This window comes from Anolis carolinensis, chromosome 1 (genome assembly GCF_035594765.1).
Source record: "Anolis carolinensis isolate JA03-04 chromosome 1, rAnoCar3.1.pri, whole genome shotgun sequence".
NCBI lineage: Eukaryota > Metazoa > Chordata > Lepidosauria > Squamata > Dactyloidae > Anolis > Anolis carolinensis.
In genome coordinates, this window is record NC_085841.1 from 89775391 (window position 1) to 89797944 (window position 22554).

Genomic DNA, 22554 nt, shown 5'->3' on the forward strand with positions numbered 1-22554 from the left:
AACAACAAAAGTACAGGCCCCGCAACCTCGAAATTTGACAACACAACCCATCATCCATGCCTCCAGGTTGATACAACAAAAAGAAAAGAAAAATAAAGTCCTAATTAGAGGGAGAGCAATAATTTTTTTAATCCAATTGCTGCCAGTTTAGAGGGCTAATCTCTGCCCACTTGGTTGCCTAGCAACCAGCCAAGGGACAGCCAGGGTTTAGTTAGGGGACAGGCTGATTTAGGCCTCACTTAGGCTTCTTCCACAGATTATCTAATTTGCACTGGATTATATGGCAGTGTAGACTCAAGGCCCTTCCACACAGCTATATAACCCATTTATAATCTTATATTATCTGCTTTGCACTGGATTATCTTGACTCCACACTGCCATATAATCCACTTCAGTGTGCATTTTATACAGCTGTGAAGAAGGGGCCTCATATAATCCAGTTCTAAGCAGATAATATAAGATTATCAATATACAGTAGAGTCTCACTTATCCAACATAAACAGGCCGGCAGGATAAGTGAATATGTTGGATAATAAGAAGGGATTAAGGAAAAGCCGATTAAACATCAAATTAGGTAATCGTTATACAAATTAAGCACCAAAACATCATGTTATACAACAAATTTGACAGAAAAAGTAGTTCCATGCGCAGTAATGCTATTTAGTAATTACAGTAGAGTCTCACTTATCCAACACTCGCTTATCCAATATTCTGGATTATCCAATGCATTTTTGTAGTCAATGTTTTCAATATATTGTGATATTTTGGTGCTAAATTCATAAATACAGTAATTACTACATAGCATTACTGTGTATTGAACTACTTTTTCTGCCAAATTTGTTGTCTAACATGATACTTTGGTGCTTCATTTGTAAAATCATAACCTAATTTGATGTTGAATAGGCTTTTCCTTAATGCCTCTTTATTATCCAACATATTCGCTTATCCAATATTCTGCCAGCCCGTTTATGTTGGATAAGTGAGACTCTACTGTAAATTTACTACGACAATATCACAATGAATTTAAAACACTGACTACAAAAACATTGATTATGAAAAGGCAGACTGCGTTGGATAATCCAGAACATTATATAAGTGAATGTTGGATAAGTGAAATAATTACTTATTAATTAATAATTAATTTATTTAATGAATAATTAATATGAAATAATTACTGGGATAGAATAAAGCAGAACAGTATAATCTCTAAAACCAGGACAGTAAATAAACAGGGGAATTCCACACAGGAAACAATCAGGGCCAGCTAACACCTCCCAACAAAGTATTCCCATCATCAAAGTCTGGCAAATCCTCTGTTTTCTCAGGGCCACAGACAGTAGACGCACATAAAATATTGCAAACAACACCACTCTGAAAACAACGGAATTCCAGACAGGAAAGAATCAGTGCCAGCTAACACCTCCCAACAAAAAATTCACTCAGGGAGGAAGCAGCCAGGCTTTAAAGCTGCAAGGCCATTACATCCTAATCATTTTTCCTAATTGCAGCATTCATACTTGCCTCCAACAGAAAAAAAAACCCAATCAGAAATATTGTATATTCATAACCTTTAGGAAATAATATCCCCTGATGGCGCAGCGTGTTAAAGCGCTGAGCTGCTGAACTTCTGGACCGAAAGGCCGCAGGTTTGAATTGGGGGAGCGGAGAGAGCCCTCACTGTTAGCCCCAGCTTCTGCCAACCCAGAAGTTCAAAAACATGCAAATGTGAGTGCATCAATAGGTACTGCTCCAGTGGGAAGGTAATGCCGCTCTATGCAGTCATCCCACATGACCTTGGAGGAGTCTACGGACAACGCTGGCTCTTCGGCTTAGAAATGGAGATGAGCACCAACCCCCAGAGTCAGACACGACTGGACTTAATGTCAGGAGAAAACGTTTACCCTTTACCTTAACTACCACCAGTTCCTCAATACTTTATTTCCCATACCACCAAACTTCGCCACAGCAACGCGTGGCCGGGCACAGCTAGTAAGATTATAAATGGGTTATATAGCTGTGTGGAAGGGCCTTGAGTCTACACTGCCATATAATCCAGTTCAAATTAGATAATCTAATTTCTGTGGAAGAGGCCTAAATCTGCCTGTCCCCTAACTGAACCCTGGCTGTCCCTTGGCTGAGTTGGTTGCTAGGAGACCAAGTGGGCAGAAATTAGCCCTCTAAACTGGCAGCAATTGGATAAAACCAATTATTGCTCTCCCTCTAATTAGGACTTTATTTTTCTTTTCTTTTTGTTGTATCAACCTAGAGGCGTGGATGATGGGTTGTGTTGTCAAATTTCAAGGTTGGGGGGCCTGTAGTTTTGTTGTTTTGTACGGTGCCCTGATTCCATCACTCTTTTATATATATAGATTGTACTATATTGTATTGGAACCGATTTCCATCTTAGATTGGCTTTGCACTGTGGAATTAGTCTACAGTAGAGTCTCACTTATCCAACATAAACAGGCCAGCAGAATGTTGGATAAGCGAATATGTTGGATAATAAGGAGGCATTAAGGAAAAGCCTATTAAACATCAAATTAGGTTATGATTTTATAAATTAAGCACCAAAACATCATGTTATACAACACATTTGACAGAAAAAGTAGTTCAATATGCAGTAATGCTATGTAGTAATTACTGTATTTACGAATTTAGCACCAAAATATCACGATGTATTGAAACATTGACTACAAAAATGTGTTGGATAATCCAGAATGTTGGATAAGCGAGTGTTGGATAAGTGAGACTCTACTGTAGTTTGATACCACTTTAACTTCCATGGCACTGTGCTCTGGAATCATCACCAGCACTCTGCCAAAGAAGGCTAAAGACCTTGTCAGACTACAACTACATAATTCTATAGTATTGAGCCATAGAAGTTGAGTAATGTCAAATTGCATTAATTCTACAGTGTGGATCAGGCATAGGTAAACTTTGGCCCTCCAAGTGTTTTGGACTTTAACACCCACAATTCCTAACAACCAGTAAGCTGACTAGGATTTCTGGGAGTTGAAGTCCAAAACACCTGGAGGGCCAAAGCTTGCCAATGCCTGGTATATATGCATGAGCAAACAGTTGTCTTTGAAATCAGGGAACTGTGATTTGTTCCAATTTCACTGAAGAGCCAGATATCTGAAACTCGATCTTGGCTTCTTATTGGTGGAGCTCAAAGAAAGATCAGATTTTTCAGTTGTTCTCATAACTATGAAAAAAATTGGGCTGAACAAATCTGAAGACTATGCAGGTTTATTTGGCATCATACTATATTTGAACTGGTCCATTACATTTCTTAACATGAGTCCTCCATACTGACTACTTTTCTCTTCAGTTATATGAACCACACTTTTTTTTAACCATTATTCCACTTATTGATGGAAAGGGGCTACATAGTAGGGCTGGATTCAGTGACCTATTCTCCAGCACCTCTTTCAGGGTGTGCAACTTTCTTCAGAGGTGGGACTTTGGCGAAGGGTAGAGGGACAGACAGCTACAGTAACAGCTCCCTTCTCATAGCTGGCAATGCAGGATCTTGACATTTCTTTAAAATATATGTTCAGTCAGTAAGCTCTTTTCACCATTGAACAATGTATGGTGAATATTTTTCTTTCATGTTTTGGAGTGTCAGTCTAAGATGCAATTGATAAAGCATCTTCATGTATATGCCTAACTCATGTACTATGTATCCTCCCCTTCACTTCTTATGTAATTGTACTTTAAAAAAAAAAAAGTCATTCTGTCTTGTATGTGTTGCTTTGTGATGTACAGACTACTCTGGTATAAAATGGATATGTTGTTATGTAGACACGTCCTTTGTGCAGTATTTCACCATTGTCTTGAGAATTGTTTTCCTTAAGAATATTCTCCTCTATAGTTACATGCAAACTAGTAATATTCTGGGCTGCTCAGGAATGTTTTCATAAGTGGTTGTAATTTTATTATACATGCCTTAGTCACATAAATATACAATTTTGAGGTATGATGGGAAAGTTGTGCTGCATTCAGTATTGGATTGGGCTTATGAAGGAAGCTGATTAAGATCAGCTGACAGATTGTGTTTACAGTCATGCATAAAAATTCAGTGGTAGACATTCCACTTTAAACAACACTTGTCGTGTTTTTGGCTTAGAATACTAACAAAAATGTTTATTGATTATTGCAGTTATTCTTAGCTCAAAATTTATTATTTAGATTTTAATATATGCCCACCCACCCCATAACTCATCAAATGAAAAAATAATTGTTTTGTTTTGTTTTTATATTTTGACAGCGAGGTTACAATGAGATCCGTGAAGTTAAGCAATTCCACTTTACTGGATGGCCTGATCATGGGGTACCGTACAATGCGACAGGCCTTCTGTCATTTATACGGCGTGTAAAACTATCTAATCCTCCAAGTGCTGGGCCTATTGTTGTGCATTGCAGGTGTGTAGAGAAGAGGTAGATGCATTTTCTATCATTTCTCAATGTGTGCATGAGCTGTAGTCTCTTGTGAAGTGGTCTTGATGTGACATCGTTGGTTTGGGGACATAAAAGGGTGAAGGTAGGGTTCTGTCTCACCCTGTGAGAGGTGAAATCTGACAAAACTGTGGTCCAATAGACAAATATACCTAAATGACCTAAAAAATTAAAATCCGTCTCACATGTTCTGAAATAATTTCCCAACAGCTCTGGCATTATCTGTGGTAGCTGCAGATAAAGGAAGCATTTAGGGACTCAGTATTAGCAAAATTGAATTTAGATATTTTAATATCAACCCCCCTCTTCATTGTCTCAATTGTTTCTGGAAATTGATTAGAAGTTTCCATATTTGATCTATCAGCTCTTACTGGTTGTAACAAGGGATGGAATGATAGGTCAAATATGGCAACTTCTAATCAATTTCCAGAAACAATTGAGAAAATGAAGAGGGGGGTTGATATTAATACTGACCCATGTGTCTTTGAGAACATTTTGTATTAACAGTAAAGCTGACAATCATATTTTTAGTTGCTACACTCAAAACCAGTGGAGTATAGATTCTCATGCATGTGCAAGCCAGAGAACACTTCTACTGGGAAATTTTTCTATAAAAATTTGAGATGTGAAAGTTTCACAAGAATATCATTCTGTCACAGACAATAGTGCTGTTCTCTAAAGTTTGAGTACTGCTATGAAGAAGAAGAATTAAAATTTTAAATGTACCAAATTTTTGCAGACATTATAATGTGTATCCAGCTTGTCCCCATAGTGGCTTTGCCTGAACAACAAACAAGAACAATAAAAAATTCTGATTCACAAGATAGATTTTACCTGGTTTTCACCAGACTCCCTCCTGAAAACTGGACTTCTACTTTTGTCTTCATTGTTACTTGGTTGATTTTTATTGAAGTAATTCACTGTAAATTGACTTCTCATTTATTCCAGTGCTGGAGCAGGACGAACTGGCTGTTACATTGTAATTGACATAATGCTGGACATGGCAGAAAGAGAAGGAGTTGTGGACATCTACAACTGCGTCAAAGCATTACGTTCACGCCGCATCAATATGGTTCAGACAGAGGTATTGTGCCTCATTATTTCATCTCAGATTCATTTTGTAAGCTAGCCTAAAAATTACACCAAATCTTGGTATATCAGGACAATTCACTAAACCAAAACGATAATTTTAACATTGTTCTCATATAGACATCAACCCATTCCTAATAGTCTCATCCTCCATATAGATTACAAAGTTGTAGTATTTCCATTTCACCCAACCAACTCGGTAGTTAAGAATGTGTAGAGAAAGTGGCCTAAAGTTTTTCTTCTTTTTTATTTGTAATTTCTAGTCTCCCAATATAATTAATTATAAATAGATTCAGGACAGATGAGAAAGAAATACTATCACTACCACCACCACCAAACTCTTATAAAATACTGACCATTTTCAAGATACTGAACACATACTAAAATATAAGACAGCCTGTGCCCATAATGTAATAAATAAGACACAAAAAAGAAAAAGAGTGGAAAAGGAAAAGAAAAAAAGCACTGAAGCTAATTCTTTTTTTTTTTCTGGAATGGAAAGGCAAAACAGCCAAGTAGCACATATTGATCCACTGCTTGTCATGAAGTTGTCTTCCTGAAGTGCAGGGTGTAAACTACAGTATAACCTAAATTTAATCATCCATAATTGTATTCATGGCCAGTACTTAATCACAATTGTAACACTATTGACATGATTATAACTCCCTTGTCCAAGCTATTTTACCTAGCACCAGCTGCATGGGGAAAAGAATGTCCTCTCTACCAACAGAGCATGGGTGAATTATATTTCCATCATGTTTGAGGTAGGTGGGCCAGGAGAGGTGATTTTATATTTTAATTGTCGTTGACAGAATACTGGTCAACTAGAATTACAATATAAAATCAGATTTAATAGATTTAACAAAATACCTGCCCCATATTCCCCTCAGTTTGAATTTCTGCAGTTTTCCAGTGCCATTCTTTTCCTTCCCTGTTCAGCTATAGATTCATTTGCCTCATAAACGTTCTAATAAATGAATTCATCATTAATCTTATAATACATAACTGTATTGAATACAATATAGTATGAGCAGTCCTTGTTTTAGAGATCTTTTTGATTGTGAAAGGCATCTTACTCCCAATTTTGGAAAATTTCTTGACCTTGCACAGTTTTCTTCATTCCATTCGATATTCTGTTTGATGGGTCATAGTATCTCAGGGAGTCTGTATAGACCACGGTGAACTCCAGGTAGATAGGAGCAGCTGACAAGGCATTCTTGCTGTCAGATTTGGTTGGATGCACAACTACAGATAAAATGCATTTATAGTTCAGAAGTCCTTTAATGATCCTATTAATTATAAGATATTTGAAAATATTTGTATTTAAGTGCGTACTTTCCAGCTGGGATGTCTTTGTTAGACAAATATGCTGCTGTTCATTCTGTAGAATAAAAAAATGTTTCAGTGCATCAGGTACCTATTGTGCAACAACCAGTTTTTGTTTTGTTTGGCAGAAAGACATAGGATTGTGATATAAAATTTCCCTTCACAAGTTGGTTGCCATCACCATCTAGTAAGGCTAGCATCTGAAAATATTATTACTCTGATTTTTTTCTTCCTTCACTCCTTATTCTTTAACATCTGCTCTCCAGGACCCAGGCCACATATTATTTTACTAGTGCTAACATTGCAAAGAAGCCATTATTTTGCAGGTGCTGTATAATATGATCATAAGAGACTTATCCAGGCAACAATCCAGTTGGCAAATTCAAAATGCTGGAAAAACATATTCAGCACTGGACTGAGTTTAAAAGCTGCTCCATACCAACAAACAAAAATGCCAGCAAGACAAACATGAGCACCACAATTTCATGCAAGAATTGTTCTCATTTTTCCCCTATATGGAAAGTCCTGTGAGCATTACTGCTTTTATTTGTACAAAAGAACATAACCAAAATGAGCACGTTCTTGTTCTTTCATGAGAAAACAGTGTTGACTTAACCAGCCTTGAGTTTTCTATCTATAATTAATAATACATATATTAAAACCATACTATAAATACTTAGGAGCCCGGTGGCAAAGTATGCTAAAGCACTGAGCTGCTGAACTTGCAGACCGAAAGGTCCCAGGTTCAAATCCTGGGAGCAGAGTGAGTGCCCGCTGTTAGCTCCAGCTTCTGCCAACCTAGCAGTTCAAAAACATGCCAATGTGAGTAGATCAATAGGTCCGGCGGGAAAGTAACGGCGCTCCATGCAGTCATGCCGGCCACATGACCTTGGAGGTGTCTACGGACAATGGCCTAGAAATGGAGATGAGTACCAACCCCCAGAGTCAGACATGACTGGACTTAACGTCAGGGGAAAAGCTTTACCTTTCTATATATATAAAAGGATAAATTTGCGGGTGCAGTGACTATAACAACAAAACTAAACATCCCAGAAATACGAAACTTGGCAACACAATGCAAAAGCCTTGCCTCCCGGTTACAACAACACAACCACACCACAAAACCACAATCCAGACGCACAACAATCACAACAACACATCATGACTATAACAACACAACTAAACGCCCTAGAAATACAAAACTTGGCAACACAACGCAAAAGCCTTTCCTCCCGGTTGTAACAACACAACCACACCACAAAACCACAATCCGGACCCACAAAACTCACAACAACGCATCGTGACTATAACAACACAACTAAACGCCCCAGAAATACAAAATTTGACAAAACAACGCAAAAGCCTTGCCTCCCAGTTGTAACAACACAATCACACCACAAAACCACAATCCAGACCCACAAAATTCACAACAACGCATCATGACTATAACAACACAACTAAACGCCCCAGAAATACGAAACTTGGCAAAACAACGCAAAAGCCTTGCCTTCCAGTTGTAACAACACAATCACACCACAAAACACAATCCGGACCGACAAAACTCACAACAATGCATCGTGACTATAACACCACAACTAAACGCCCCAGAAATACGAAACTTGGCACACAACTAAACGCCTCACAAATACAAAACTTGACAACACAACGCAAAAGCCTTGCCTCCCAGTTGTAACAACACAACCAAACCACAAAACCACAATCTGGACCCACAAAACTCACAACAATGCATCGTGACTATAACAACACAACTAAACGCCCCAGAAATACAAAATTTGACAACACAACGCAAAAGCCTTGCCTCCCAGTTGTAAGAACACAACCACACCACAAAACCACAATCTGGACCCAAAAAACTCACAACAACACATTGTGACTATAACAACACAACTAAACCGGATGGCCATCTGTCTGAGAAGTTTGGGTGGGTTCTTCCTCCATGACAAAAAGAAAGAAAGGGGTTGGACTGGATGCAAACTACAAATTCCAGCACCCCATGGCATGGAGTCCATGCATTTCAATTAGAGGTCTCTTCCTTCTCCCTTTCCCCGCCATCCAACCCATTGACCCAGTTCCATGGATCCGCAGGCAGGAAAGGCTGGGACGGATAGAACGAAGGAAGGAGAGAGGGAAGGGAAGCGAAGGAACGCCAAGTACAAGAGCCCTCCCTCTCTGCCCGGAAGGCCAAGAGCAAAAGGGAGAGAAAGACCATTGATCCGGTTATATTTACCCTCCTTTCTGACCACTATGTTCTTATCAGCGAGCTCAGGATCGGAGCAGAGAAAGGGAACAGCATAGGAATAAAGGAAACAAGGAGAGCACCCACTCTATCCATCCACTCATCTATCCATCCACTCACCCACTAATAATAAACACCTACACAGGCAAGAATCAGCCATGCACTGAGTCTACAAGGCCATTCAGTGCTCATCCACCTCCCCAATCCCTACATTCACACTTGGCCTCCAAAAAAACAATTACAATAATAACAATGACAACAACAACAATAAGAATCTACACCACCACAGGCAAGAAGCAGCCAGGCACTGAGGCTGAGAGGCCAGTCAGTGCTACACTGGGCCTCCAAAAACAATACAGTACCATCTAACTTATCCAGCCTTCATGACCACTATAACAACAACAATAATAAACACCTGCACAGGCAAAAAAAAGACTATTGTACCACAATAAGATGTAAACCACACTCAGCAGAATCAGACATCACGATTAACAACAAACAAAAGACAACAAGTATCTCAAGCAATTATCAATCAACACAAAAATTGAAGAAGGTAACAGACTTCAAATACTACTACTAATGTGACTATAAAGAAGGGTGGAGGTCACAGCATAAATACAACCTAATGTAGACTGACCAACACCACCAGACTAAGCCACAGCAACGCGTGGCCGGGCACAGCTAGTTACCTTATAAATACTTAGCAGGGAATGGAAGTAGAAAACAGTATGGAACACAGCATGTACAGTAGGTTTGGGAGCTGCACTGTTATTGCTGTCTGCCTTCAAGTTGTGTCTGACTTACGGTGACCGTAAGGCAAATTTATATAACAGTTTATTTTAGCAGTGATGAGTAGTGTGCAGTGAGAATGTTTTCTAGTTCAGTTTAGATAGGATGGACCTTTTCTTGCTTTTGGGGTGAAGCCCTAAATTATGCAGGCTTTTTTAAAAAATCTCATCCTGATACAGACACTTCATGAAATGTCTCAACATGTAAAAAGGAGAGGGTCAAAAAGGAATTGTTGAGATGATCTTGGTGATCGATTATGATTTAAATCAAAGCAAATATTTGAATACTTTGGATTTAGCTTAGCTTTCAATTTCTAGGGATTTCTGAAAGGTGGTGCAAGGAAATATAGATTTGTTGTTTTCTGAAATATATCTAATATATTTAATATATAAAATATATATCACAATTTGTTTTCATTCTTAAAATTCAGTTTTGGGAGGGTTTAAACACAGCCATGTTGGTGGGTGACTATTAGGGTTTCTAATTCTTGATATGTGGAGTTATTCAGAGCTTTTCTCCACACCCAGTTTTTACTGCTGTTTTGTAGTGCAGTGTTCCCTCACTACTTCGCGGTTCACTTTTCATATATTCACTGTTTTGCGGTTTTTAATAAACTCTAAAAGACTATTATAAATCATAAATAATTACAATTTAGAGCCTAAGAAAGGGAGGAAGGAGAAGCCAAAGGGAGAGAAAAGGAGCCCAAGCGGCAATAAAAGGAGAAAACCCCTTCCCCCAAAATATCAAATGTGTATTACTCAGCCTGCTGATACCTTTGCCACTGATTATTGTTGGACCTTAGATTTGCCATTATCAGAAAAGCACACTGATTAAATGAATCTCATTTAAGTCATAGGCTGTGCTTAAGCAGTATAAAAATGGATTGAATTAAGCTACCTTGAATAGGATTTCCAGCACGAAGGTATATAAAACAGATTTCATTTCTTATAAAAATGTTGAGAGAATCTTTTTTCTGTTTCTTCTTTGGCAGGAGCAGTATATCTTTATTCATGATGCAATTCTGGAAGCCTGCTTATGTGGGGAAACTGCCATCCCTGTTTGTGAATTCAAAGCTGCCTATTTTGACATGATTAGAATAGACTCGCAGACAAACTCTTCACATCTGAAAGATGAATTTCAGGTATATTCAGCAGCTCATTTATACAGCAACGTCGTCTCTGCTTTCAGTTATATATTTTTCCAGTTTATATATCAGATTCATAACCTCTTAGCATTTCATTGTGTTAAGCCTAATGCTTCACCTAGATCTTTCATTATGTGCTTAACACAGTCATCTATAAATCTGGAATTCCATTGTTTGATTCTAATTGCTAATTCATTTGAACACCAGTAACCTCTGGCCTTCCGGGAGCATTCCCCCCCCCCCCCCCCAGTTTAAACATATATAAAAGTTCACTTGAATTTTCCACAGTGTGAGTCTCTTATTTTATTTTATACTAGCTGTGCCCGGCCACGCGTTGCTGTGGCAAAATATGGTGGTATGGGAAATAAAGTATTGAGGAATTGGTGGTAGTTAAGGTAAAGGGTAAAGGTGTGGAGTCCAGATAATCCAGTTAAAGCAGATAATATAAGATTATAAATGGGTTATATAGCTGTGTGGAAGGACCTTGAGTCTACACTGCCATATAATACAGTTAAAATCTGATAATTTGTATTTTATAGGCCGTGTGGAAGAGGCCTAAGTGAGGCCTAACCCTGCCTGTCCCCTGGGTGAGTGGGTTGCTAGGAGACCAAGTGGGCGGAGCTTAGCCTTCTAACTGGCAGCAATTGGATAAAAACAATTATTCCTCTCCCTCTAATTAGGACTTTATTTTTCTTTTCTTTTTGTTGTATCAACCTAGAGGCATGGATGATGGGTTGTGTTGTCAATTTTCGAGGTTGTGGGGTGTTTAGTTTTGTTGTTTTGGCGGTCGCCAGGATTCCATCACTCTTTTATATATATAGATGGGATGCGAACTGAGAACCAGTTCAGTGCATGCAAACTTATTTTTTCAGACTTGAATTTGACACATTTTTTTCCTCATGGTTATCAGTAGCTTCACTATGCAATATTATTTAGTGCCCAGATGAATCCATATAAAATGTACACTAGATCATAGTAAAAACTGCCTCTTCCTTCCAGACCCTGAATTCTGTGACTCCTCGGCTTCAGGCTGAAGACTGCAGTATAGCATGCTTACCAAGGAACCATGACAAGAATCGCTTTATGGATATGTTGCCACCAGACAGATGTCTGCCTTTCTTAATTACTATTGATGGCGAAAGCAGCAATTATATCAATGCTGCCCTTATGGATGTAAGAGATTTTTTTTTCTTTTTGTCAATATGATGTGCCCTTTAAGTATGCAGAATGAGATGTAACATTTTTCTTGACAAAAATTAAAATTGATACAGTGCAAAATGCTCTTTAACTTTAAAGGTATGGGGGGGGGGGTAATTCTCTCACTCCTGTAGCTTCAGTTTCGCAATGCTGCTTTTGCCACTTGCCATGAAAGAATCGTACACTTTTAAAATCCTTTACTCTTTAAGTTAATACTCCCCTTGGCCATTTTAAACTTTCCTAGGCTTTTTATGTTATAGCTGTAATCATTCTTCTCTGTGCTTATTTTCACCCCCCAAAAAGAGGGGGGGTTTTTAACTGCTGATCTCACAAACCCTTTTCAATTAAAGGTTTATGTTTCAGATAAATTTGAGAAAGAGCGATTTAGCAGATCAAGTGTCCTTTTATAGGCGTGCTTTGGCAGTTGAGCTGAATGGTAGTCTCTTGCAGACTGCAGTGGTTTCCACAGTTTCCTTGCAAGTAGTTCAGATGTAGAGCTCCACATATGTGATCTCTCCTTTATCCAGGCAGAGATCCACAGGAGGTTCCCCTGTACATTCTGCAAATGTTTTCTCTGAAGGGGCTGCAATCTGTCATCTTTTCCAGAAGCGGAATTTAGCCTTTTCTGAAAATGTATGAATGGAAATTCTAGTATGAGACTTACTATGTTAATGTGCAGCCACTTCTACCTATTTGCCTTTTACTAATGAATGCAATCCTACAAGAAATAAGGGATCCATAGGCAGAACAGTCGAGAAATAAAATTCAGTTTCATGTATTGCAGTTTTTGCATGTATTTTCAATATGCATAAAGTGTAATTTTCTTTTCTATCCTATTCTCAGTCACTGACAAGGAGTAACAGACAGAAAAAGAGTGTTCTTCTCTAGAATATGCATTGTATAACCTTTTGCCCATAGAATGTAGTGGCCAGTATATGTGTAAGTTTTGTAATGCCAAATTAAATGATAGACTTAACCCTGCATGTGTATTTTGGGGATTCATTGGCAAAGAGTGAAATGGTTGAGTGTACTTTTTCCATTTCTGAGTAGGACTTACTTTTTTTTAAAGTTGCTAATCTTTCAGTTACATCAGAAAAGTGTCAGCTCTTTACTGTTTGCTCCTTTCTGCTAGTAATTGAGAACAACATCCTTGTGTATTGCTATTATGGGAAGAGTGCTGGGATGTTGTCTGACATTCATGCAGCACTATTTTGTTTCTGACTGCTATTCTCTTATTTTCTTTTTACTTGTTTTTATTAAACACAGAGCTACAGGCAACCTGCTGCCTTCATTGTCACACAGCATCCTTTGCCAAATACTGTGAAAGATTTTTGGAGACTGGTATATGACTATGGGTGTACCTCTCTTGTGATGTTAAATGAAATTGATTTATCGCAGGTAAGCCCCTAATGTCTGAGGGTTGTGCAGATTTCATTGAAATGGATGTGCTCTTGTCTATATTAACTGAAAGGTACAGATCATTACATTTGTACTGCTACAATGAGATTATATGAATAGATGTTCCCAAGTTTAAAAGAAAATACATGTATGAGGGCGAAGACAAGGCTAGAATTTTCTTTCAAATGATACTTTGAATGATAGGTTTTTAGACAAATGGATCTAATTTACTTATGTTTTAATTTTTATAATGTATTTTAATGATGTATTTTTATAGTTTTAATTGATTATATGTACTGTTTTTTGTTTTATTATTATGTTCTTGGCATTAAATGTTGCCAACTGTGTAAGCCGCCCTGAGTCCCCCCGGGTGAGAAGGGCGGGGTATAAATTCTGGAAATAAATAAATAAATAAATACTTGGAAAGTATTTTGATTTACAGCATTTTCTTACCTGTTTGATTAATTTACAAATCTAAGCAAGCAAAAAATAAAGAGTTTTAAAAACGGTTAACAGTTACAAGTTCATGAGAAATGGATACTTTTAGGAAGGGTACTTTAAAAGTAACTTCCTAAGCCCTGCTCTCAAATATGTGGGCTTCCTTTGAAGTCCTAAATCTACTTCCTGTATCATCAGTAGAATACAATACTGATCAAATAAATTAGATAGCATTACAAAGTAATCCTGTTTACTGAGCTCTATCATTTTTAAGTTAGTTAAGCAAGTGAAAAGCGTCTTGATTGTAGCTATAATTAAAATTGACAATGTCTCTGTTGTTGTTGTAATTTAACATTAATATTTAATATGATATAGGGATGTCCACAGTATTGGCCTGAAGAAGGAATGCTGAGATATGGTCCTATTCAGGTGGAATGCATGTCTTGCTCCATGGATTGTGATGTAATAAACAGAATCTTCAGGATATGCAATTTAACAAGGGTAAGCAATATGGTCATGATTGACAGGAGAATCCCATTTATGGAGCTGCTATTGGATTTTGGTTTTGGGGTTTATTTTATTTTTTTGCTGGGAAAGATTAGAAAAACAAAACAGGTTAAAGGTTTTCATAGCAAGTTGGAAACAATAGTTTCAGTTTGTTTGACAGATGAGGCTTTTAATATTGACTCAGTCTGTCTTAAACAGGGAATTTTACAAGGAGCTCAAATGATCTTTGAGTTCCTTTTAGGAGCAAAAAACAGAATAGTTACACAGTTCTTTTTTTAAATGCTGGGATCTGCTATTGTGGAAGTATACTTACTTTTCAATCATTGTAATGTAAAAGGCACTCTGAAGCTCAAACAGGTACTCTTGTTTGCACCACTGCTATGATGGATAATTACTTCTATGTTCACCCCATTTCTGGTGATTTTATTCAATTAAAACAGTGCAAACAATACTTTGGGATATTTTTCGTAAAGATTATTTTCAAAGTCATTTCAATCTGCACCAGCTACTGATATAAAATTTAGGTGACTCTCATGTCATTCGTCCATCTCTATCTGCCACCCATATTATAGTGGCAAAACTAATAGTAAATGATTGTAAGTCCAAAGTAACTGCTCTCCTTCCAATTTTTCTATTTTATTGTCTTTATTTGCTATGTATAATTTGGTATTTGAGTAGAATGGGTAGATTCTCAATTTCATTGCATAGAGAGACAGTTATCTGAGGCCTTTGTCTAATCTAAGATTTTTGTCATCAGATGTGGCCTAACCTTGCTATTTATCCCTCAACTCAATTCTAACATGTCTTTTAAGTTTCTAGAAGCGGTCTTTGTTATATTATGTTATGTAACAAAACCTCCTTCTCATTTTGTTAATGTTTTGATTAAAAGCTTTATTTTTATGTCTTATAAATGACATAAAACCTGTGATCTTGCTGTTATTTTTTCATTCATTATAAAGGATAGTAAAAGAAAAACATGCGGCTTTTTTATTTTCAACAGCCTCAGGAAGGTTATTTGATGGTACAGCAATTTCAGTACCTGGGATGGGTGTCTCACAGAGATGTACCAGGTTCCAAACGGTCATTCTTGAAGTTAATTCTTCAAGTTGAAAAATGGCAAGAAGAATGTGAAGAGGGAGAAGGGAGAACAATAATCCACTGTCTGTAAGTATTATGTAGTTTTTCAAACTCCATACTGTTTATTGTCCCTAATGCAGTTGTTCTCAATCTTTTTTTGACCAGGGCCAACTTGACCAGGAACCACTTTGACCAAGGACCACTCTCCAACATTAGTACCAAAAGGGTTACAAATCAGTTTTTGGTCAACTTTAGATTCAATTTGGGGTGCTGATTCAGAAAATTGCATTGGATAGACCACATAAGTTCTAGTTTCTGATACAGAACATATGTCATCCAGTAACCAACATCTGCTCGCCCACAGAAAACCATATTTAATAATCTAGAGCTGATGTGGTCTACCCAATAAAATGGTCAGCTCTGCAGAAAGAAGCAGAAATAAAATAAATAAAATAAAGAGGAAGGAAATTTGTGGACCAGATTTTTGTTCTTGCAGTTCACTGCTAGGCTGCGGCCCACAGGTTGAGAACTACTGGCCTAATGAAAATGTGTGTTTTTTTTTTTGGGGGGGGGGGGGGGGTTAGTTTAAATATTTCTAAATTCTCCTGTATCAAAAGATTTCCAGGTAAGGTACAGTCTATGAAATGACTTTAGAGAAATCTAATAGAAACTAAGGTATGTAATACCTTATACTAAATGGAATTCACAGTTATAAAATCTTGAATTTAATTCCTCCCTACCCAATGTCCAGGGCTTATTAAACTTGTCCACCTTTCTACCAGATATTATATTATATTATATTATATTATATTATATTATATTATATTATATTATATTATATTATATTATATTATAAATTAAACCAAACTTTTACTGGTAAAAATATGCTTTTGCAAGCTTAAGCATCTTCCGCAGAGTCCACTGTAAGTATTACACAACAGATACATGCAAATATCTAAAACAGCTACTGGGTGATGTTCAGAAAAAAAATTCCAAGACCTCAACCATTTCGGGTTGGGACCCACAGTTTAAGAAGCAGTGCTCTAAATTGACTGTTGACTGACTTGTGTGTCCCATGTTTTAAATGTTTACATCATTTATTTAAATTTAAAATACCAAAACCTTTGGACACTCTTAACTTTACACGTTCATCAAACTGCATATGATGCATTGTAGTTGTGGACTCATGTGCAACACAACCTCTATAACCACAGAGGTGCATGTTATAAGTTACCTAAAATTGTGTGTAATACTGAAACACTTATTTTGACTATACTTGAGCCAGAAGCATACCATATAATATCACTGAGGGGTATAGAGTGGCCCACAAATACATCTGGGAGGAATATTTTTTGAAGTGTGGCTAAGTAAAACCTTGGGTATTGAATCCATACTATATTTTCTAAAGAACTCTTTCCCTATTTTCAGTGGGGAACCTCAAGTTTCACTGCCAATCCTTAGAAAATCACTTGCACTATATATTTCCATTCGGATAGAAGCAAATCTAAGAACTACTTGCACTATATTCTCTTCCCCTAGATCAGTAGTCCCCAGGTGTTTTGGCCTACAACTCCCAGAAACCCCAACCAGTTTACCAACTGCTAGGATTTCTGGGAGTTGAAGGCCAAAACATCTGGGGACCCACAAGTTGAAAACCGCTGCCCTAGATGATTATTTTTTGGTGGGCAATTACTTCTTTAATAATTGTGCTGTCATGATTATTTTTAAGAGATAGATATTTTTGCCAGAAAAAGAGCACTAAAAAGTTTTTCAATTATCAAATCAAGTAACAATATTCAGATTTTTCAAGTTAAGCCTATGAAATACTGAGTTCCTTGAAATAAGAGTAATGGCATCACTTTAGAACTATTACCTTATCATATGAATTTTCTTACTTTGCATATGGATTTTATTATTTGTATGAACTGTTCTTTCATATGTATATTTAGAATATTTGTTTTTGGTACATGAATTTATATAAAATGAATACATTTAATTTTATGTATGTATGTAAACCTTTCCTTTTCTAAAAAAAAACCAACATTTTTATTTTGTGATCAGGAATGGCGGTGGACGAAGTGGAATGTTCTGTGCCATAGGTATTGTAGTAGAAATGCTTAAAAGGCAAAATGTCATCGATGTTTTCCATGCAGTAAAGACTTTACGGAACAGTAAGCCAAATATGGTAGAAACACCGGTAAGTTCATGGATTTGGAGATTACTTAAAACATAGAAGTTGCATAGAATGGTGCAATGTCAGAAAGTTGATATTGAGAGTGAGGATAGTGGTGGGGATATTAGCATTACTAATGGCAAGCAACTGTGGGAGTTACGGACTGACAGAGTCTAAATAGTCATATGTTCTCCATCTTTGGATTAGAAAAAGAAGGGAAGAGAGATGAGCTTTTTTTCCTTCTAATTTTTTTAAATTTAAAAATAGACTTTTCTTCATTCCCCACCTTCTAATTGCTTGCAGATCTCACATATAGGTTTTGGGGTTTTCAAATCATAAGATTTAAACATTAGATAAAGTTTTTGTTGAGTTCCAGGAGTACATTTTTCAAAGTTACATTTGCTAGTTTACTTCCTTTTGTGCTTCAAAGTATTTCTGAATAAATATTTTGTAATGAGGAAACATTTTCTCTACAAATGTACTTTGTATGGATTTCTAATAATGTCACTATATTCTTCAACCCCCTCCCCTCCAAAAATAATTAATTAAGAAGTATTTTGTTCTCCCACTGAAGTTGCTAAAAACCATTCAATGCCATTCATTTTGTGGGTGAACTGTCTTAACCTCATGCACACAGCATCTGTTCAGCTGGGTGAGGGAACAAGCCAAGAACAACCAATGTAGCATTGTTACCTGCCCTACATTCAGCAAGATGATCAGATAACAAACATGAAGGGAACAATAACACTTTTCAGAAAGCTTCTCCTACTTCCTGTGAACAGTTGTGTAATGTTTGTTTCTAGGCTTGGGGGAGGGGAGAGATGGGTACGTTGTTTCTCATTGAAGAATCTAAATGTTTAAAAATACCGAGGCTCAAAATCTGCTCTGTCCACCACCCCAATTTTGGACAGCTGGTCTTGAGATAAAAAATAAAATAAAATAAAATAAAATAAAGATCTTAAAATACATAACTTCCCAGTCATACTAGAAATGTACATCCCTGGTTACCAGTTCACTGAGATTCAAATTCCTATCTTATTTTGCTCTTTTAGAATTTTATGCTAAGGGCTAAAGTTGTCTTTAAAGTTTATTCAGTTGAACACCAAAGGACCTGAACCCTTGCTTTAATATTAAAATATTCAATTTTGTTAACTACACAGTACCATCTGACAATGAGAAATGTATGCCCTCAGTTACCACAGGTGAAACAATGTGCTTATTACAATATTTTTCATTTTTTAACTGATGGAGTTGCAAAACAATCACAAAATAGCTAATAATTCGCAGCCTATGACCAGGGGTGCAACTACAATGTAGAATTAATGCAGTTTTAAGTGTCATGGCTCAATGCTATGGAATAATGGGATCTGTAATTTGGTGAGGCATCAGCCCTCTTTGGCAGAGAAGGCTAAAGAGTTTATAAAACTACAACTCCCATGATTCCATGGCATTGAGCCATGGCAGATAAAGTGTTGTCAAACCGCATCAATTTTACATTGCTGATGAACCCTAGAATTCTCTACCATTATCGTTATGTAGTTCTATGTCCTGGCCCAACTGTGTCAAATCACAATTTACCAGGCAGTATCTTCCCTATTGAACAGGAAGTAGCTGAATTTTGCACCCCTCCCATAAATGGCAACAGCCAAACAGGGACCCTGTAGTAATTCTTCCTCTCTCTCAAGATCACCCCCATGAAAGCAGATGGGAATGTCAGCCAGTGCTTCCCAGTCAACAGGGAACAGACCCCTGCAGTAGCAATTCACTGGCAAATGAGGACTGGGGAACTTTCATGATCTCTACATGTTTTCTAAAGCAGTGAATACATAGAACTCATGCATATGGACCAGCTAAGTCAGGGGTCCCCAAACTAAGGTCCCCCATGGTCATTTACCCAGCCCCTGCCCTAAAATTTAGATTTAGGGTTACCCTAAGTCGAAAACAAGCTGAAGGCACACCACAACAAACCTAATTTACCTGGCTATCTCATCAGCCAAAAGCAGGCCCACACTTCCCATTGAAATACTGGTAAGTTTATGTTGGTTGAAATTGTTCTTCATTTTAAATATTGTATTGGTCTTTCATGTGTTTTTAATGCACTGTAAATGAGATATGTGCAATGTGCATATTAATTTGTTTGTGTTTTTTTCAAACTATAATCCCCCCTGCCCCTCTCCCAACAATCCAAAGGACCATGAACTCATCCTAGGTTATTTGTTTATTAACAACCTTAGTACATTTTGGTCCATACCCTTAGGCTCTACTGGATTGAGAGATTTCCAGCCATCGGTAACAACGCATTTCAAAGTGTTACAAAATAAATACATCAGATGAGTCATCAACAAGTCTTCGTATTCTTCTCAATTTTCTATGTGTTGTTCTTTAACAGGAGCAATATCGTTTCTGCTATGATGTCGCACTGGAGTACCTTGAATCATCTTAGTGGGAAAGGATGGATTCAATCAAGAGAACCAAATAATATGAAATTTCATAAACTGCATTTTGCCATCAGCTCTGGAACCTGTGAAGAAAGAATTTACTGAAGGGGAGAGTTAATTTTTAAATGCAAAAGTATTTTTCTTAATAAATGGTGTATCTTAATTATATATATAAATATATAAATAAAGAACTGTTTCTATGCCTGTATACAGTATGAACATATAGTGCCACAAATAAAAAGAAGGGCCAAGGCTGAGTGTGTATGCTGTTGGAGGTAGGACCTTTCAGTGTTTGTATATTCAGCTGTCTCTTGGTTACACTAGAACCCCCATCTGTTGCATGTATCTGTTTCAACATTTTATTTCCCCTTTTCTCCATACTTTGATAAATCGTTAACAGTGAAACAACTGTGCAGATTGATAGTCTCTGTACGTTCCATGTGTTGCAAGGGAAAAAAGTTATATATACATTTATATATATATATATAGTATGTATGATAACTGCTTTATTTTGTTTTAATGTGCAATTATGGCCTGATCAAAGTTCTTTATAAAGAAATTTACACATAAGCCAAAGACTCAAGTGTACATATGTCTATATGATGAAGAAAGCACATTGTATTTATTGTTTACTGACATTCCTTTTCTGATGGATAAACAAAACCATTTTTCTCAAACATTTTTGTTTCTACTGAAATCAAGTGTAAATGATTTTTGTAGATTATTTTTTGTATGCTTTTGTGTAAGGAGAGAGGGGGGTGGGGAGAATTTTTATGTATAGGCCAGAAAACACTGACATAGTGATTCTTGTTGTGTACATGATAATGAATTGAATCAATATAAATTACTTGGTTACAGGAGACCAAACTCAAAACTGCTTTTCTCAAAGTGAACAGATCTTTTCCAGTTTAATAATATAAATTGAATAGAAACTGCACACATCTATGCTTATGACTTGCACAATTGCGGTAGAAACTTCATTATTTTTATAAAGAAACAAAAAGGATTGACAAATGCTTGAGACACAAAGCAGACAAAATAACAAGCAAGGCTTGGTTAGAAGAATATTCCAAGTAAATAATCTTTTTTTTTAATGTATTCAAGTTGCAGGCGCAATCCTAGGCAGCCATAGCATGGACGAGGATACATGCTGCCCTCTCCCTTTAAACTCCATACTTAAAGGTTATTCAGTCATAATCTGGGAGCCTGTTTTGTCTTCTAAAACTTCCTCCCAAATTCATCCAAGTCATTTGGTGCTGTGAAAACTGTTCGGTCACTTCCAGCATGCATACATATCCTATGAAATGGTTGTCCAGGTTTGTGGCAATGGAAGCTTTGTGTTCTGACAAAGCCAAAATGGATTGAATCAATTCCATAGTTAGGCTATAGCTTTAGTCTCATTTTACTTTGCTCTTCATATGCACATTCATAAGCCTGGGCATATTTTCTTAATGATGAAATATTTGTGTCTTGTTGATTTTTTGGATCAAGAGTTAATGACAAGGTGCTTATAAATACCCATGTAAAGTAAGAGTGAATTAAAAAAGTTTTATAAAACATTGGTTTCTTCTTATTTTTTCAACTTCATTGCTGTTTCTTTTTAATTGAAAGCACTGTGCAGTAAGATCGTGACTCACAACTCTGTTCTGAAGGCTTATTGATTCAGAAAAACCCTCTTCCCTTTAGCTAGCTACTTGAAGTTTCTGGAGTTAAAAATGAAGATATTTTTACCTTACTATGATCTTAAACACCTAGACACAGTGTACACTATGTTTCTTTCATTTGCTTCTATGTGCAAGGTTACTCATCCCTTAGATGTCATGCAAAAATTACATGTGATATGCAACACACACCAGAAAGAATAATGTCTCCCAATTTTTATCACATATTTGCATATTTCTTAAGACCTGGGGGGGGGGGGATATAGGATCAAACAGATTAAAACTTGTCACTTTTCCTAAAGCTTTTACAAAACATTTGAATAGCATATATGTTTTTCCACTCTCATTTTTGCAGCCTGCAGCTTCAGCTGGCTCAATGCTGCACATCAGGATAGCCTCCATTTTGGTATTTATATGCCAGGCAAAACACTACAGGCCAGCAATGCAATAATAAACAATGGCAACCCTTTTGATTACTTTACGCAAACATAATTTTTTCTAATGATCCAGATGGTCTGAAATGTACAACAATTTGTCATTAGGTACATAGTATATAATTCATATTATTCCTCTGCTTCGTAGATTGCTTGTGCTGAACAAAA

The 22554-nt window shown here is 36.9% G+C and overlaps 1 protein-coding gene across 17 annotated transcripts in view; it reads left to right on the forward strand.

Annotated features, from left to right (window-relative positions):
* ptprk (protein tyrosine phosphatase receptor type K) overlaps nucleotides 1-21848 on the forward strand; it is a 461736-nt gene extending 439888 nt beyond the window's left edge. For 9 of the 17 annotated variants that reach the window (XM_062978846.1, XM_062978881.1, XM_062978859.1 and 6 more), the window contains 9 exons: nucleotides 4271-4440; nucleotides 5407-5542; nucleotides 10911-11060; nucleotides 12063-12236; nucleotides 13527-13658; nucleotides 14472-14597; nucleotides 15604-15767; nucleotides 17742-17877; nucleotides 20243-21848. In XM_062978846.1, the coding sequence (XP_062834916.1) occupies nucleotides 4271-4440; nucleotides 5407-5542; nucleotides 10911-11060; nucleotides 12063-12236; nucleotides 13527-13658; nucleotides 14472-14597; nucleotides 15604-15767; nucleotides 17742-17877; nucleotides 20243-20296 (1242 nt within the window). In that variant the 3' untranslated portion in view covers nucleotides 20297-21848. The remainder of the gene's footprint in view (nucleotides 1-4270; nucleotides 4441-5406; nucleotides 5543-10910; nucleotides 11061-12062; nucleotides 12237-13526; nucleotides 13659-14471; nucleotides 14598-15603; nucleotides 15768-17741; nucleotides 17878-20242) is intronic. The other 8 variants (XM_062978854.1, XM_062978886.1, XM_062978887.1 and 5 more) reach the window with 1 other exon arrangement.
* Nucleotides 21849-22554: the final 706 nt, after the last annotated feature.